This window comes from Calonectris borealis, chromosome 1 (genome assembly GCF_964195595.1).
Source record: "Calonectris borealis chromosome 1, bCalBor7.hap1.2, whole genome shotgun sequence".
In the NCBI taxonomy this organism is placed as follows: domain Eukaryota; kingdom Metazoa; phylum Chordata; class Aves; order Procellariiformes; family Procellariidae; genus Calonectris; species Calonectris borealis.
The window spans coordinates 155,447,677-155,463,758 of record NC_134312.1 but is presented as its reverse complement, the minus strand read 5'-3'; the positions used below and the strand labels follow the sequence as shown (position 1 = coordinate 155,463,758).

Genomic DNA, 16,082 nt, shown 5'->3' with positions numbered 1-16,082 from the left:
TCCACTGAAGTCAGTTGAATTATTCATGTCTGTCACATAGGTTTCTGCAGGATCGACATGAAAAGGGGTCCCTTGAGCGGGAGGATGTCATTAGGTAATAAAATAGACAGATACAAGGAAATAAAGGTCAGTTTTAAGTCTAGCAGTTCCTAACTTCCAAATGTTTGGTGTGCAATCTGAATAATCTTCCAGCATTATTTATATTACATTTAGTATAGAATGTATAAAACTTACTTAGTGGAGCTTCTTACAGGGAGATTATTGTTTTGTGCAATAGAGAATGTCCTGGCTTTTAGGCTGTTTCAAAGAGAATCTCAAGGTATTGTTCTCCCTCAACTACTATGGGTATGCGAGGTATTTTTCTGCCCTTTTTTCTTCTGCCTTTTTTTTTCCTAGCTAGGTTAGTTTTCTTAGGCAATGATAAGTCTATTGGGCACACGCGAACATAATTCTGGCTGAACTGTTTCAGCAGTTCCAGTGGTTTTCTTTATTTTAACTTAAGGAAGGATCTGTGAAATTTTAAAATGTTTATTTCATTTCCAGAGTTAAGTGCCACCCTTGTTACCTCTGGACTGACATTCAGTTTCCACTAGCATATGACATTTCTTATCCCTCAGGGTTAACTAAACATTTATTAAATCACTAAATAACCCTGTTACTCTATGATACCCTTACAATATCTATGCGTATTTTATATCTGTGAATTCAAAAGCCTGTGCTGTTTCTAAACGTGGAGAAATGTTCCCACAGAGTACTAAAATACCTACCACAGTACTGGATTCCATCTAAAAGCCTGGATTATAAAAATAGATAAAATTATATTTGTGTACAAATAAGAATATTGAAAGTTCTTGACCCATACCTCACAAGCTGACTGAGTTCTGTGTGCCTATAACAAGCAGCTAATAACATTAAATGATTTCAGAACCTTGATGTTTCAATGAAAATAATTATTGAGTACTTCATAATCTGCTGACATCACATAATGACAAAGATAATGGACATAGATTTATATATGGTAGTAAGAAGTTCAGTTAAATGCCTGCCATAGAAATAAACCTGTTAAAAGAAAATATTATCCTTAAACCCTTTTAAGGAAATGCCTGTTAAAATAGTAGACCTCTTAAATTAATACAAACAGCCTATCTTTAAAATAAACATTTTAAAGAAGAAAGTATGCAACACATTAGTTTATGCTAATGGCACTGTGCAGGAACTTTGAATTATCTAATTAAGGTGCAAATTGTCACATAGATTAATTTTACTGTATAGTTTTAAAATAATTCCTTTGTATTCATTGATTAATTAAATATAACTGTGTGCTTTATAATTAGTTGCTCTTGACTGCTTTTTTTTCTGTTCATAGGACTTGTATAAATGCAGTCCAGCTGCCCCACACTCAAAAGTGACTGTGACCCTCCCGCTGCTTTTTCTTTCTGTGGTTCTGCAGCTGTTAAATTCTTTCCACTCAGCTCAGATATTCATGGCACCCTTTTTCTCCTTATCCACATCTTGATATTCCTTACAGCCATTTAATCTTCAGCAGAAGAACCTGGAATGAGACTTCCTAAAGCTAGATTTCCTAGTCAGACTGAATAATAGTAGGCAGTTAATACTGGTGACATCTGAGAGCAAACACAAAATCTTATGCAAGCATGCATGTAAAATCCTTTATGTATCTTAATCATTGGATTTTATTTTGCTTTTTTTCTTAGACCAACATGGCATTAATTTAACATCATCAGTTTTAGCAGAATTACTCCTGCTGAGTAAATGAGAGCAGAATCTGGTATTGTATCAAGTATTGATACAGTACACCAAGGGGACAGCCTTAGCCTATCTTGAAAAATGTTGCTTGTGTACAGCTTGTCTAACCATTATGCAATTCAGAGCCAGGAGAATCCTGTTACTCAGACTGATACTACTCACAGGGCTCAGAGGGCACAAGGGAAGATCCCGCAGAAGGGAGTAGAGAGAGAGATGATCTTCCAGAGAAGCTATTTTGCCTGTATGGTTTAAGAAGGTCCTAAAAACCTTCCCCATAATCCCAATACACCTCGTCTGAGCTACTAGTGAGCATTGTGGGAAGCACTTTGTGTATTTCCATTCCTCTTTGGCTGAGTCAAGGTTGCACAGAAGAGAAAAAACAAAAGCAAGGAAGAAATGAAGCATCATCTAGGTGGAACATCATATTCAATCCTATTTCCCTTTAAGATCAAATTTTCCATTTTACTCTGGTTTTGCTTTCTGCTTCTGCAATATATGTCTATCTCGGTATATTTCCAAATGAGCTGGGAAGTGCTTTCTTGGCAAACAATGAGCCAATGAAGTAGCAACCTCTCCAGGAGACCCAGTGGGAAGGTGTAGAAGCCCCCTTTGGTGTTTCAACTCAGTATCACAGCACGTTTCTGAAAAGGCTTTGTGTATTTTTCAGAAAAAGTCGTAAGTCACTTTGCTTTACACAACCTGTTTGCAGTTATTTCAAGCATCTGATTCCAGCCTTCCAAGCACTGGGACAGGAGCTGGGCCTAAGCATGTCCTTCTCTGAATACCATTTCAAAGCCTTCCCATAATTTCACCCCCTTGTAATATTATGCCCACCCCTCTGCCTGCAGATCTGTAGACCAGTACTCATGACCTTGTCCTGTGCCCCTTGAAGGATGACTTTCTATCTTGACCTACTCAAAGTTGGCCTGCTGGTGAGGCCCAGCAGGAAGTTTCCTGGAGGCCAAGTGCACAATACTATGATAATCACCAAAACTCTTGCCTTGTAGTGTGATTTTAAAGAAAAGGATGCATAAGACATCTTCTAATTCCTTATAGCCTGAGTAGTGAGATGTGGCTTAGCCTCACCGGGCACGTCTTTTCTCTATGGTAGGAAAGGGCAAAAATTTACCATTCTGTTCAGTCACCTTTTGACTCGTACTCCCAGGCATTCCTTTATTCTGGTCTCTGTTAAAAAAAAAAAGAGAGTATCTCTTGATTTTCTGTTATTTCAGACCTTTTTGTTCTGCAGGAGGACTTTTAATTTTGACGCCCTATTTTCACATGGCTACGTCTGTGGAGACGGGAAACTAGCTTTGTTACACACCGGTACTATATCACCTCTGTGTTATGCAGAATCAAATTAACAGGTTGATAAAGTTAAATTTGTTCTGCAGTCCATATGTTCTGCGTACAGTGAAGCATGTTACTGCTCTGTGCGCCTGTTTGTGGAGTGCCCAAGCATGAAGAGGAAGTTAGCTATGGAGAAGGCCTATCTATCTAGAGGTAAAAGTAAACATTTACAGAGTTAGAGGCAAGTGTTCATGTAATAGGGCTGCTTGTTTGTTTGATGCTAGCATATTTCTGAGTTAAATGTGCCACTTTTGCCAATTTCTTAAATAAATATATTTTTACATTGCTTTATCAAGATGGAATGGGAATGTCAGCTTTAAGTAAGATAATGCAAAATTATTGTAATGCAAATCTTTAGCAGATGTTGTGAATTCATTTTTTATTTGCATAGCTGAATCCACTAATCCCAAGAGCTGAACTATAATTTATATTCCATTTTTTATTCTGCTGCCACATTGTCTGAGATGAGGAAGCCCCTGCTTAATTACATGAAGTATATGAATAAATATTCTAGGATTAAGACACACATATATTCGTTATTTCTTCTCTCCAGAAATTGAAATTCAGATGTCTAGAAAAGAGTAAGGGTGGCAAAACTTAATGCAAAAACGTAAAATTTAGGAAAGAAAAAAAAAAATCCTTCCAAGTCATTTGTCTGTCACCCATCACAAAGTAGTATCTTTATCTGAGAAATTTATCTTACTTTTTATTCTGTCTAAATCAAAATATCCCAAATGGCCACTTCTTATGCAAGAGTATTCTGATCCAGTGGATTTCATAGCCCTGATCCTCCCTCAAAAGTCTGTACTGAACTCCACCTGGGTCCAGTGGCTGACCCACATGCAGGTCACTGTAAAATTTGGTTCTGGGGATTTTCTAAGTCTATTCCATTTTTATTTCTTAGTCCTTAATTTTGCTCTTTTATCTCATTTGCATACCATTTATGTCACTCTAAGTATATTTTCCTTTTCCCATAGACATGTTAAAGCATGTTATGTATGCCCCTAAACCTCTTTATATAGGAAGTGCATTTTTAATTGTTGAAGTAGAAAATCAGAGTGTTTCATCAGTTGAAAAATTTCTGGCTTCCAGTGGTAAAACTATGATACCTGGTCAGTTTGCTGTAAGGCCACTTTTAGCATTACTGCTTTCCAGGTTTCTTTCTGTCAGCAAATGTTTGTATGCCAGCCTAACCCAGAGAGAATAAAAATGCTTGCAGTTTTTCCAAAATTACTCCTATTTTATTTTCTCTCTTAATTCTTACTGGTCTGCAAGTCTAGCCATTTAATCGTGTGTTGCTTGGTATCAATTAGGATATTTAAAAAACTAATACTAGTACATCAGGCAGGTACTCTAAATTTTTGATTCATTGCCATATATACTTATTCACTGTTTCAAATCTATCAGCCAAATTGCACTTCCGGCTTACCTCTACACAAATCTGAATTATTTCTGTAAGCCTGTATGAAGTAGCCTCAGTGCAAAATGTGTTTCATATAAAGGTGAACCTTGTAGCCCTCATACTATATTTTTGTACTCCTATAAAAGAAGCCCAAAATGCAGTCTGTTTGTCTGCTGTAACCTGTTATTTATAAAGGCATCTTTTTCTTCTCCGCATCCAAAGATTTATTTTCTCCAAAATTTTGAATACCCGCTTTGGTTGTTAATATTTATGCTGTATAATGAGATATTTATGTCATATATATTGTACAGAGATTGGCAGAATCACTTTACTTTTCTTTTCTTGGAAACTATAATAATCTATTTCCCCTTTTCTAATTATCTGGAATTTCCCATGTTCCTCATATTTCAAAAATAATTAGGTTATTCCTTCAAGAAAAAAAAGACTATAAAACAGGGAAGTGGAATGAGTATTTATCCTTTATATACACATAACATTAATCAAAGTTCCATCCTATTCTTTGCTGCTGACTGCTTTTACAATGTTTCTATTACTTGAAAATTCTCCAGACATCCTTTTTTTTCCTTAAAAAAAAATAGGTTTCTCTTTTCAGTAGATAGGTCCTCTAGATATTTCAGCTCTCACTTGATAGATTTTTCAAATACAAACCATGCCTAACCCACTCTCCCCATCCTCCCCAAATCCAAACAAACAAAACTAAAAATCCTGAGTTATGAACACATGGTGACAAGATTTGCAAACAAAGTCCATCTCTTTCACATACTTCACAGACATAATAATACATCAATCTGTTACTGGTTGTCAAAGGAAGAAAAGAGGAAGTTTAGAAAGTAAAAAAAGAGAATTTAGCAAGACAGCACAACCTGGTTTTACTCATTTGTGATGACAGTTTTTACATTTCTTCTAGCAGAAATACAGGATACAAGTTAATTTTGATTGCATTCTTTTATTCACTACTGTTTGAAAAGATTTTACTAAATCATGCCATTTTACCTTGGCAAACAGAATACATCGAAGTAAACAAAAGAAAGAGAAAATTAATTACACTGGCAGGACTGACTGTTTTTGCTTTCATAAGCTGTGTTTGGATATTTAAAACTTAAAACTACATTACTTAGCACTCTTATAAAGCAGTTACATGCCAACCATACGTGATTTTTATTTTTTAAATAACAAGACAAAGACATGGAGAGAAGGAGTTGTTTTCAGGAAAGATTTGAATTCTGGTGTTAGAGGATGTCCTCTTACTTGAGGAGGTTGGATTGCAGTCAGTAGCAGTCCTCTGACTTTGTCATTTTTGGTCTTTCTTTCTTAGCTAGGCTAGAGAGAGTCCTGAGAAAAAGAAAAGCAAAAAAGAAACAAACAAACAAACAAAGTCATTCTGAGGCTTCAGTTCAAGGACATCTATGTGGTTTGTTGAAGCTGTTGATTTGGAGCTGCTTGTTTTTGTGCCCTTTGTACTTGCCGTGTTCTTTCCATTAGTATCTTCTATCACGTTGATGTGCCATTGAAATTGAGTGTGTGGTGTTTATTCCAATGCTTAAAGATTTGCTGTGCATACAGAACTGGGAGTACAGCCCTACAGCCTATTTGTGCACACTCTGTGTAAATCAAATAGCGTGCTGAGCCTGAGAATATTACTGTGGGTTATTGTGCCATAACCTGAGCTCGGGAATATTCTGTCTCAGGGAAAAACAGCTTGCTGAATCTTGTCAGCTGTGCACTTAGGGAAGTGAGGGAGAAAATGATCAGATAACACCCTTGTCTGTGAAGACCCAAGAGAACTGAGTTTTCCGTATTCACCAGCTACCTGAAGGTATTGGCAGCAGCAAACAAACCAAAAAATCATTCAGAAGTAAAGGAAGAGAGGTCAGAGCACAGCTTCTGCAATACCAGAGGATCCTGGCCAGTCTGTACGTGCTCACAGTGCTAGCCTGTATAGCCAAAAGCTCTTTCTTCTGTTTAGGTGTGTAAAAATGACAAGTTAGGACAAGGAGGGTGCTAAGGACAAAGCTGGGGAAAACGGAGCTTCTCTCACACTGATTTCCTGTGGAAGGGCATTGGGGAGAGCCTCCCGATGGTCGCATTCCCTGTCTCAACTTGTAAGTGGAGGGGGGATGCATGCGACAAGGTCTTGCATTTATTTCCTAATCAACACTACATTAGTCTTGACACGGTGGTGGAGGGGTGTTGATTCAATTTAATCCTTTAAATCTCTTTGTTTTGTATTTTGTTTTGGATCCATTAGTGAATGAGCTGCTCTGGCTAGGCCATGAAATATTGCTTTTTATCAGCTTCTTGACTTGGCTAGGAGAGAAATTCACTTTGTCTAATATTAGATGTCTATGCTGGAGTCAAGAGCATAGACTATCTTCATATTCAATGGAAAGAAATGGGGGTCTTACAGTGCACAATTCACCTGACCTATTTTAAGCATCAGTATTAGAGTAGGGTATATACACCTGAATAGTGTCTTCTACCGACTCTTAAGAAACTAGACAACTTAACTCATCCAAGTTTAGCTGAAGCGTATTTTGCCTGATTAAAGACTTTTTTTAGCAAGGTAGCACTGAGTATGCTCACTGGATTCCTCAGGATTCTCTCTAAAGCCTTACAAATACACTCTGTATTTTTTACTTGGGGCAAAATGTATGACCTGTCAGTGAGAAGAAGCCTGGTATTTAATTGGGTTTGTTCATTCACTTCAGAGTGAATTTAGGCTGCAGTGGTGGGGGAAGAATTCTCTGGTAAGGGAAAGTTTCAAAGGCTCTCCAGATTACATTTCCCCAGAAGCAAGCCCTGTTGTTTGCAAGTAACTCAAGTTTATCTATACAAGCCTGCACCATAAATTCAGTATTTTTTATTACTATTTTCTGTGATACAGTAAATTTGAAAAATAATAAGTTCTTTTGCTATTCTTGAGACCATGAAAGGGTTAAATGTAAGATGACATAAATTAACACAAGCTCAGTTCACAGTAGAAGCTATCTAAAGAGTTGCACTAAAGAGATGTCATTTTGCATTTTGATAATAATGTGTCACTTATAAATTTTTATTTCTTTTTTTATATCTTAGTTTATTGTCAGTTTTGTTTTGCTTTCTTTCTAACACAGTTTTTTACTGAGGGTAATAGCAGTTTAGACTACAAAAAAATCCCTAAGCAAAGCTATAGCATTTGGTTATCTCCCCAAAAGGAAAAAAAAAATGAAGACAGTTTAAATATTTTAACTCATTTAAAATTAAGTACAAAAAATCAAATAAGCTTATGATTACAGAACCACTTTTGTCCAGGACAAATTTGGGCTGCCACCAACAGGTGTGGTCTGCTCATTCCCACTTACCCATTCCCATTACTTCCCTGGTGTTAACACTGGTATTTGCACAACTGGGCTGAGAATCAAATCAGGGAACCTTTCTGGCTGAAAAATGGCTACAAATTTTGTATTGTTTTTGTTTAAGCAGCCTTATACAAGATAAAAATGATTGATCTGAGATGGCAGATGATGACACCAGGCCTAAAGGTTCTTTTTCATCCTAGGTGCTTAAATTGCCAGTATATTTGAACAAGATAGATAGGAGAAATAAGGAAGTCCTGTTAGTCCCTTTGTTTACTTACTCTGCAGATGAGTAAGTCAGTCAGACAAGTAGACTTGTGAGGTTCCTCTCAGCCACCCAGAATGCAAGCATCCAGCCTGGACTTCTCTTCTGAGTCCATCTATGGTCAGTAGAGAAAGGCACCTCCAGAGGGCAATCTCTTCTCATTTTAACAAAAGTATCTAGGATGCATAGAACAAGTCACCCTATGGAAATACCTATGTTCACAGACTGTTTTGAGAACAAGCTGACTAATTCAGGCTAGGAGTGTAGCTTTTCAGTGTCTCACATAGGGAAAGGTAGATCATCTTCCAAATGACTTGCTGTGTTCACAAAGGAAGTTTGTGGCAGAATTAAATTTCTATAGTTAGCTCTTTCTCTGCTACCACAACCATTAGCCTATCCTCTTTTTCTAAGACAGAGCTTGCTTTAACGGATAGGAGGGAATTGTGAACTCCAGTTAGACTTCCAGGGTAATGTGGTGGAATTTCAGAGACTTTTAAAGCTGGGGGAAAACAATGGATCATTTTTGTCTGGCCTCCTGTATAATACAGATTGTAAAGAATGTTTGGTCATCCTTGTTTTGAGTCCTGTGATTTGCATGAATCTAAAGTAAATCTGATCCAAACTTAGAATTTCAACCTTTTAAATTTTAATTTGGCTCTGTTTCAGGAATGAAATCTATTTCTTTGGGTTTCTGCTGTGAGTGAATTTCAGTGACCACTTTCACAGTTACTTCTTCATGCATTGTGAGTCAATGCTGAATCATCTTTGTTTCAGTCAGCAGTTGCTAAGCTTTCCAGAAGTTGTCTCTCTAACACCTCTGATTCTCCAGGATTTCTGAGAAAATTCAGTTGTTACAAGTATAAAAACGAGGTGGCTCCAGCTTTAATAGCAGTCCATAAAACAAATGTCTTCGTGACCATACAGCTAGTTGAGCTATTGGGAAAGCAGGATCCACAGTTTTCTACTGCTAATCTGGAGTGTTAGACTAACTAAAAGGATCTTTGGTGAAGGTTTGGCCCCTTCCAACTAGCATTCCTCCAAACAATTCCTGGGCACAATTTGGGAATTAAGACAGGCTAGTGACCAGTCCCAGAAGGCAGCATACATGTGGCTACACTCTGTTGGAAGGTGACAGAGTTTAATAGAACATAGCAGAATACTTAATAAATACAGGCTGGTGTTTTGCCAGATGGTTTCTATGCCAGAGAAATAATCCAGCTCACATTTCATTTACTAGTGTAGACTTAGCCATGGAGTCCTCAGCAAGACTGCTACCAGACCAGAGAACATTTCCAGACTGCAGGAGCTGAGATACCCAAGGGTCTGTGCAGCTCCAGGCAACTAGAAGTCTACGTGAAATTTGGCCTTAGAGCAGTTTGCCTGCGGACATTGCTCCAGCGTTGCTACAGCTCCTGGGACCATTGATGTCCCTGGAGTCATTCCAGCCCTGCAGCTTTGCCTGCCATGGTCTGTGTGAGTGGTCCCAGGACAGCACAGTTTTGGGTTGCACCAGAGCTATAGGCGAATTCAGCTGTTAAGGAACCAAATAAAACGTCAAGAAGCGTAGTTAGCACGCAAAATTCAAAACTTACCCTTGTTTCATTGGGAGTTTAATCAAAAGTGACACATTTGCAAAATCTTTCCTTTTCAAAAACTGGCTTTTTATAATGAAAAACCATTCCAGCTCATTACATCCAGTCAGATCTAGACTGAGGAATACCTTCAAGAAAGTACAGTAATAATATGAAGCATCAAGATGTATAAAATTAATCAGTTTCTTTAGTAATATGTTGTAATAAGTCCACCATTAAAATTTGAATTTTATACTTTATTTGACTTTGTATGACTTAAGTTTCCTATGTTAGTTCTTTTATCTGGTACATCAAAGAGCCCTTTAATATCTAGCATTTTCTGCCTTTGAAGGTACTCGATGCTGTAATCAAGTCTCCTCTTGATCTTCTTTCCACTAGTGTAAACTGATCAAGTCCCTTAAATCTCTTTGCTATAAGACTTTTTATTCAAAATGAAGAAAAAATTATTTCAGACTGATGGAAAACATTTTTATCAATGTCACTTTCTTATGAATTACTCCTTAATAGGCATATGTCATATAACACATACCGAAAAAATATTTTCCTCCTCTCAGTGACCTGACTCAGTACCAATGAAATCAGTTGGTGAGGCTTTGCATTCTTTCTGCATTGATTTTCGGTGAGGCATCCAAAGAACCGACAGGAAGCAAATCTGCGTTTTAGGCATCAGTTGTCCCACACTGTTATTAACCAAGGTCATGTCTAATAATATAAAAGATTTAAAGTGATTGGCTGCCTTGTTTTCTTCACCCTTAGCAGAATCCTAATCTTCCAGTTCAGATGTCAAAGATTTGAGAGTCAAAGGAAAGCTGACAATGTCTGCAAAGATGTCAACCAGGCCAACATTAGAGTAACTCTACTTCTGCTGATTTTTCTAGGTATAAAGATTTGGCTGATACAGCAGCAGGAGAGAAGAAGAAGTTGTCTGCCAAGGAGAGATGTCGTCTTGTTCTTCAGCAGTGTAAATTACAAGGCTGGCAGGTTTGTGATCTACAAAGCAATTAAAATATCATTCTTTAAACAAGCTAGCTGAGTCATTTCCATTGTGGCAAGCCACCAGATCCTTTGCAGAAGTATATTCTTTTGACATTTAATATATGCTTTGGGATAGAATCAAACTGATTTTCTGAGTTTTCTAGCATATGAGTAGCTGTGATCATTGTGTCAAAAAATCAGTGTATTCCTATGGGAAGGAAAAGATTTCAATTAAGCATATACACTCTGTAAATTTGCATCCAGGTTCTTAAAGGTATCTGATGTACACATTTTAGTGGTTGAATGGTTTCTGAATTAGAAAAAAACCCTGCACATTTTCTTTATGTAAAACCCTATACTAAATGCTATACTGTTATAATAGAGGAGACTCAAAACAACTACTTAGGACTTCCCATTTGTTAATGCCTTTATAGGCGCCAGCATGCTAATTCAGAGATAGACCAAAGTACCTAGGGTTGCTGTGTATCAAGTAAAGTTAAAAAAAAAAAAAAGCCAAACACTGAACAGGAAGCTCTCAACTTCCTATCCCATCTCCTTATCCTATTTATATCCTAGTTAATCCTCACCAGTGCGAGGATTGCAAGGCGGATGTCTCCATTTGTCCAGAGTACTCAGCCATCTCCTTTGGATGGCTTTTTAATTGAGCAGAACTGATTTCTTTAACATATGCAATTTCTAAAGAAAATGGTGTTTCTTTGCAACTATATAAGCTGTTGTACAGAAAGGAAGCTTTCAATGTGTAGAGCATTGCCCCAGGCAGCGTGAGCTTCAGATTCAGGTCTTTTCCCAGCCTAGGAAGACTGAAATCTATTCCACAAGAGAGCATCCAGACTAGTTTCAGGGACAAGTATGAAGTTTAGGGACTGGACAGTGGTTAGGGCACTCCTATATACTTTGGGAATATTAGTTTAAAGGAGGGGCTTAACATAGGTCTTCTAATTCATGCATGACCTCTAAGCATTAAGATGCCCAGAAAAAGTTTCTGCAACTGTTTATGAAGGGCAAAGACTGTGTTGGACTTTGTGCTATGGCTGTTTCTCAGTGGCCCAGATTCCTCTTAGTTATAACAGGAAAAATGGTAGGCCCCTCACTAGGTTGGGAGCACACATGCATGATCACCTGCACTTGGACACATAAGAAGATTTTTCTTTGGTCAAAATACTGTTTAAGTCCCCTTTAGTCATTAAAGTAAGTACTGGGCATGTATAGCCCCGCTCCCTCAATAGCAAAGAGCAAAAGGATGGACCCTGAAAAAGATAACAGTATTAAAATAGACTTGCTTCCCCTACTCAGGTTTCTTAAGTCAGCTCTGGGGTATATTCTGCATCCTTGCCACAAGGTTCGCTATAAAAAACAGTCATTAATATCTAGAAGCTGTACCTTCACTTACAAGTACCTGGAGCTGAGAGTGCCACTAACCTTCAGAACTTGGGTGGGGCTACAAGCTTGACATTGGGCAAAAGCTGTGTAACAGTAATTGCATGTTGTGCTCCAGTCACGAAACACAGGACAGGATGCCTATGAAATTTATTTCCCCAGGAGCCACTAACAGCGTTACAGCACAAAAAAAAAGCAATTGGCCATCACTGAAAGCCTACAGCTCAAGACTAGTGATTCTGTAGCAATTGGCGTTTGAAAACAAGCCTGGAACCTTGAAAGACAAAAATGTAAAAAGGAAATTGCAGAACAGAATCCCTCCATCGTGCAGGGGACTGAAGCTTGTGATCTCAAACAGATTTTAGAGGTTCTGACTCCAGAATCTCACAAACACCAGGAGAAGTCAGGTGTGCAAAACTACAGCAGTGTGTAATGCATTGTCCTTCAAACCAGAAAGGAACAAAAAAAGAGAGGCTAGTAAGGTAAATGGAATAGGAGGGTTTGGGGATGAGAGTTATACCATTGTCACTCAGTGACTAAAAAGCACATGGCAACAGACTAAGCTGAAAGGGACAAGGTCTGAAAAAATGAGTGACCTTCTCCTTACACCTTTTTCAAGCCACAGAGAGCTGTGACAAACAGATGGAAAGATGATAATCATGGAAGAAAAATCTAGGAGAAAATTCACTCTAAGTCTAGACAATTTATTACAGACAAATGCCTAGTGAATACAGTTGACTTGACACCAACAAGTTTTGTATAGGTGATACAAAACGATATGCCCAACTATCAGCAGTAGTGACTAATGTCTGTCACATAATCTCTCTCTCTCAATTATCTTTTTGATTCATTTGACTAATCATGAAAGTTGAACTTTAAATAACAATCTAAATGAAGAAGCTTATACAATCTGCAGTTGTCATGGGTGCCTTCCTCTATGCTTTTACAGTAAAGGACTCTGAAAAAAGAAGAAAAAATGTAAAAGGGAGGAGGGGGAAGAAAGGGAAGGAAAAGAGGAATTAGGAACCCAGGATGATGTCAGCTAGCAAAGCCAGAGGAAGGGAGTCATCTGTAGTGCATCATTAAAAATCATCCAAGAAGTAGTAGGGGATTGCACATATAACCAGTTTATTCAGCCACTGTTGCCAGCAGTAACTACTTCAAATGAGTCACTGCTGGAACTGAAAATCTATTTGATGCAGGGGTTCATGAATAAGTCAAAAATGACTTTCCCAACACTGTTATCTGCACTTCCCTGAAGAGCTGTTGCAGATTCGGGTAGATAAATTGACAAAAAAAAAAAGATAGCTAAAATATCCACATCAAAGATGATGAAGTTCAGGAGAAAGCAACACACATCTGAAATCAACCTCCTGCTTATATGTCATCATCAGAGGACGAGGTTGCCAATAAACTCCCCAGCAGAGGGGAAAAAGAAAGATCTGGACTTCATAGCTGAGTGAATCTGGATGATACTTTATTTAACTTCCTTCTGATAATGTACCTCACTATCCCATTTTGTGAGAGGTGATATTAACTTGGGGGAGGGGAAAGTAAATCTGTGTTCTGAAGTGAGAGCCCAAAAATGAGTAAAGAAGATAGTTTCTTTGTATTTATTTCCTGCTTGACAATTTATCTTTTCTTTCTCATGTAAGTTGTGTTTGGGGAGTGTTTTATTAACCAACAAAACAACAAAAGCCAGAGCCTACTCACAGAACAAGTTCTTTCTCCTCTTGTAAATACTGCAGTCTGTTTAAAAATGGAGGACAAGTGAAGAAGATCCAATACCAGAATCCAATTTTGGTTTATTTTCTGCTGTTTAGTAGAGCATAAGAGCAAACACTATCAGCTAGCCAACGTCTGGTGCTTGATTCAGCAGCTTCTGTGTTAGAAGAAAGTATTTATTAGGGAAGTGTTGATAGGTTTATGAAATGTTGCTGTTACTTGGGTAAGCTGAGCTGGAGATAACTAAACTAGGACAATAAAATAGCTGTTTCATTGAAGCTGCCATACCATGCGGTTTCAGTCATGCACTTAGCTTAACTACTGAAATTATAAAAGTGCAGAGCTATTAATGAAAGGCAGTTTTTGCATCCTGACTCTGTGCACAGCCTAGATAAGGTGCTCTTTCAGCTTAAATATATACTTGATCATGGCAAGCTTAGCTACTTGCTGTGAGTTTTAAGCACACCCGATGTAAGAGAAAATCAGATTTCTAAATCAAAACAAACCATTCCTACTCGAGAGAGAGTGAACGTCATAGACTTGTTTAACCCCTGGAGAAGTCAGTGAGAGTTTTGCTATTAATGTTAGAAGGAGCAAGATGATCTGTAGTAACTTTAAAGTCAAATTGAGTGCAAGTACTGGCTACTCCATGTAAAGCAGAAGAATCTCCTCCCCTTCAGAACATCTGAAGGCCTTTACATTCATTTTCAGTGCTGTGTTCATTTATTGTCATACAGTGATGTATTAGTTAAGCAAAGCCTACGATCCCAATAGCATGACTAGTTTGCAAACATGCTTTGGGAGAAGTACAGGGCACAAACAGTACTTGGCTTTTTTTACTGACATAAGGAAACTTTCGTTTGTTTGGATTATCATTCCTCACACTGTTAAGCTTGCAAATATAAATTCAGTAAAGGAGAGTTAGCTCATAGCTTACTGATCTTTCTCATCAAAACTTGGAGCTTTACATTTTGTTTAGCTAAGGTCAGTGGTCTGCAATTAACCCTTCTCAATTACCTCAGATGGAGCTTGCTGAAATGCAAACAACTTGTATTATACCAGAAGTAAAACAAAACATCAATTTGATTTGCTTTTGCTATACAGTGCAGCTGTTAAATACAAGCGCTGCAAAGGCCAGACTTCACTAAAAGTGAATCTTTCAGCCTTTGACTGCTAGAAATGCTTGTCTGGTTAAAAGATAGGAATCCTTAAAAATGTCTAATAAAATATTTGTCCTAGTTTATCTTTCCAATTTTTAGCCTGCTGCTTCTAATCCACAGTGATTCCTTCTTACCAGTAGCCTTGAATTCTGAACACAAGATATCACTCATTTTGGAAAGAGTAAGACAAGTCTTAAGTTTGAATGGGATGATCCAAAGACTCATCAGGTACGAAATAAGCAGTACAGGAAAGTCAGTCAGAATGTTTTTATGAAGCTCCAAATCAGCATCAAGTAGTTGCATGAGATAGATACTGTGTTAGTGCCAGTTCAATTTTTTATAGCTACAGATGCTGCTAGAGTTGTTTCAGGAGCCTGCAGTGTTTCTGGAGAAATGATCCTTGCCAGTGTGGAGCTGTATTACTAAACTTCTTCCACTCAAAAAGAGTGTTAAAACAGAGAATAAGCTCTCAATAAAGGGAAATATCAGAAGTCCATCTAGAGATTTTAAATTCTTCCAACACTTCTAGAACTGCAGAAGGAAAACAAAGAGATCCACAGGTTCTTACCAGCCACAGAGAGAACCATATTTCATTACTGACCTACAGGTGTTTCATTTATTGGATTTGATACAGCTGCCTTTAAGTATTTTTTTTATTTCAATATATTAATGTACAATATTAGCATACCAGAGTCCTTTTTGGGAAAAGTATATTTATGATTAAATAGAAGAGTATAGAACGTAAGTGGCATATGATTAAATCAGAGAAATGAGCAGAAGTATATGAAACCATACATATGTAAATTGTATGCTTAGTTCAGAGAGACTTTGAAGTTATTTGTTAAACAGAACTGTTTATTTTGGCTTAAAATGAAAATGGTTATGCCATTTATAAATTCATAAATTGCTTTGCACCTGATATGATAAAGTACTAGAGTACTTTGCAAGCAATGTAATATATAAGGGATTCTTAACTCTTTTTTTCCCTCGAGTGGGAAAACTTTGAGTACTCATAAATTGTATGCCGGTTTATTCATTTGTCATTTAGTAATTTTAACTGTGCTGGAAGTCAATGTTCCTTTTTGTTTTGAA

At 37.5% G+C, this 16,082-nt stretch overlaps 1 protein-coding gene across 1 annotated transcript in view; it reads left to right on the top strand.

Moving 5' to 3' along the window:
* MYO16 (myosin XVI) overlaps positions 1 to 16,082 on the top strand; it is a 304,717-nt gene that overhangs the window by 232,018 nt on the left and 56,617 nt on the right. The window contains exon 27 of the mRNA XM_075137449.1: positions 10,611 to 10,713. Coding sequence (XP_074993550.1) covers positions 10,611 to 10,713 — 103 coding nt within the window. The remainder of the gene's footprint in view (positions 1 to 10,610; positions 10,714 to 16,082) is intronic.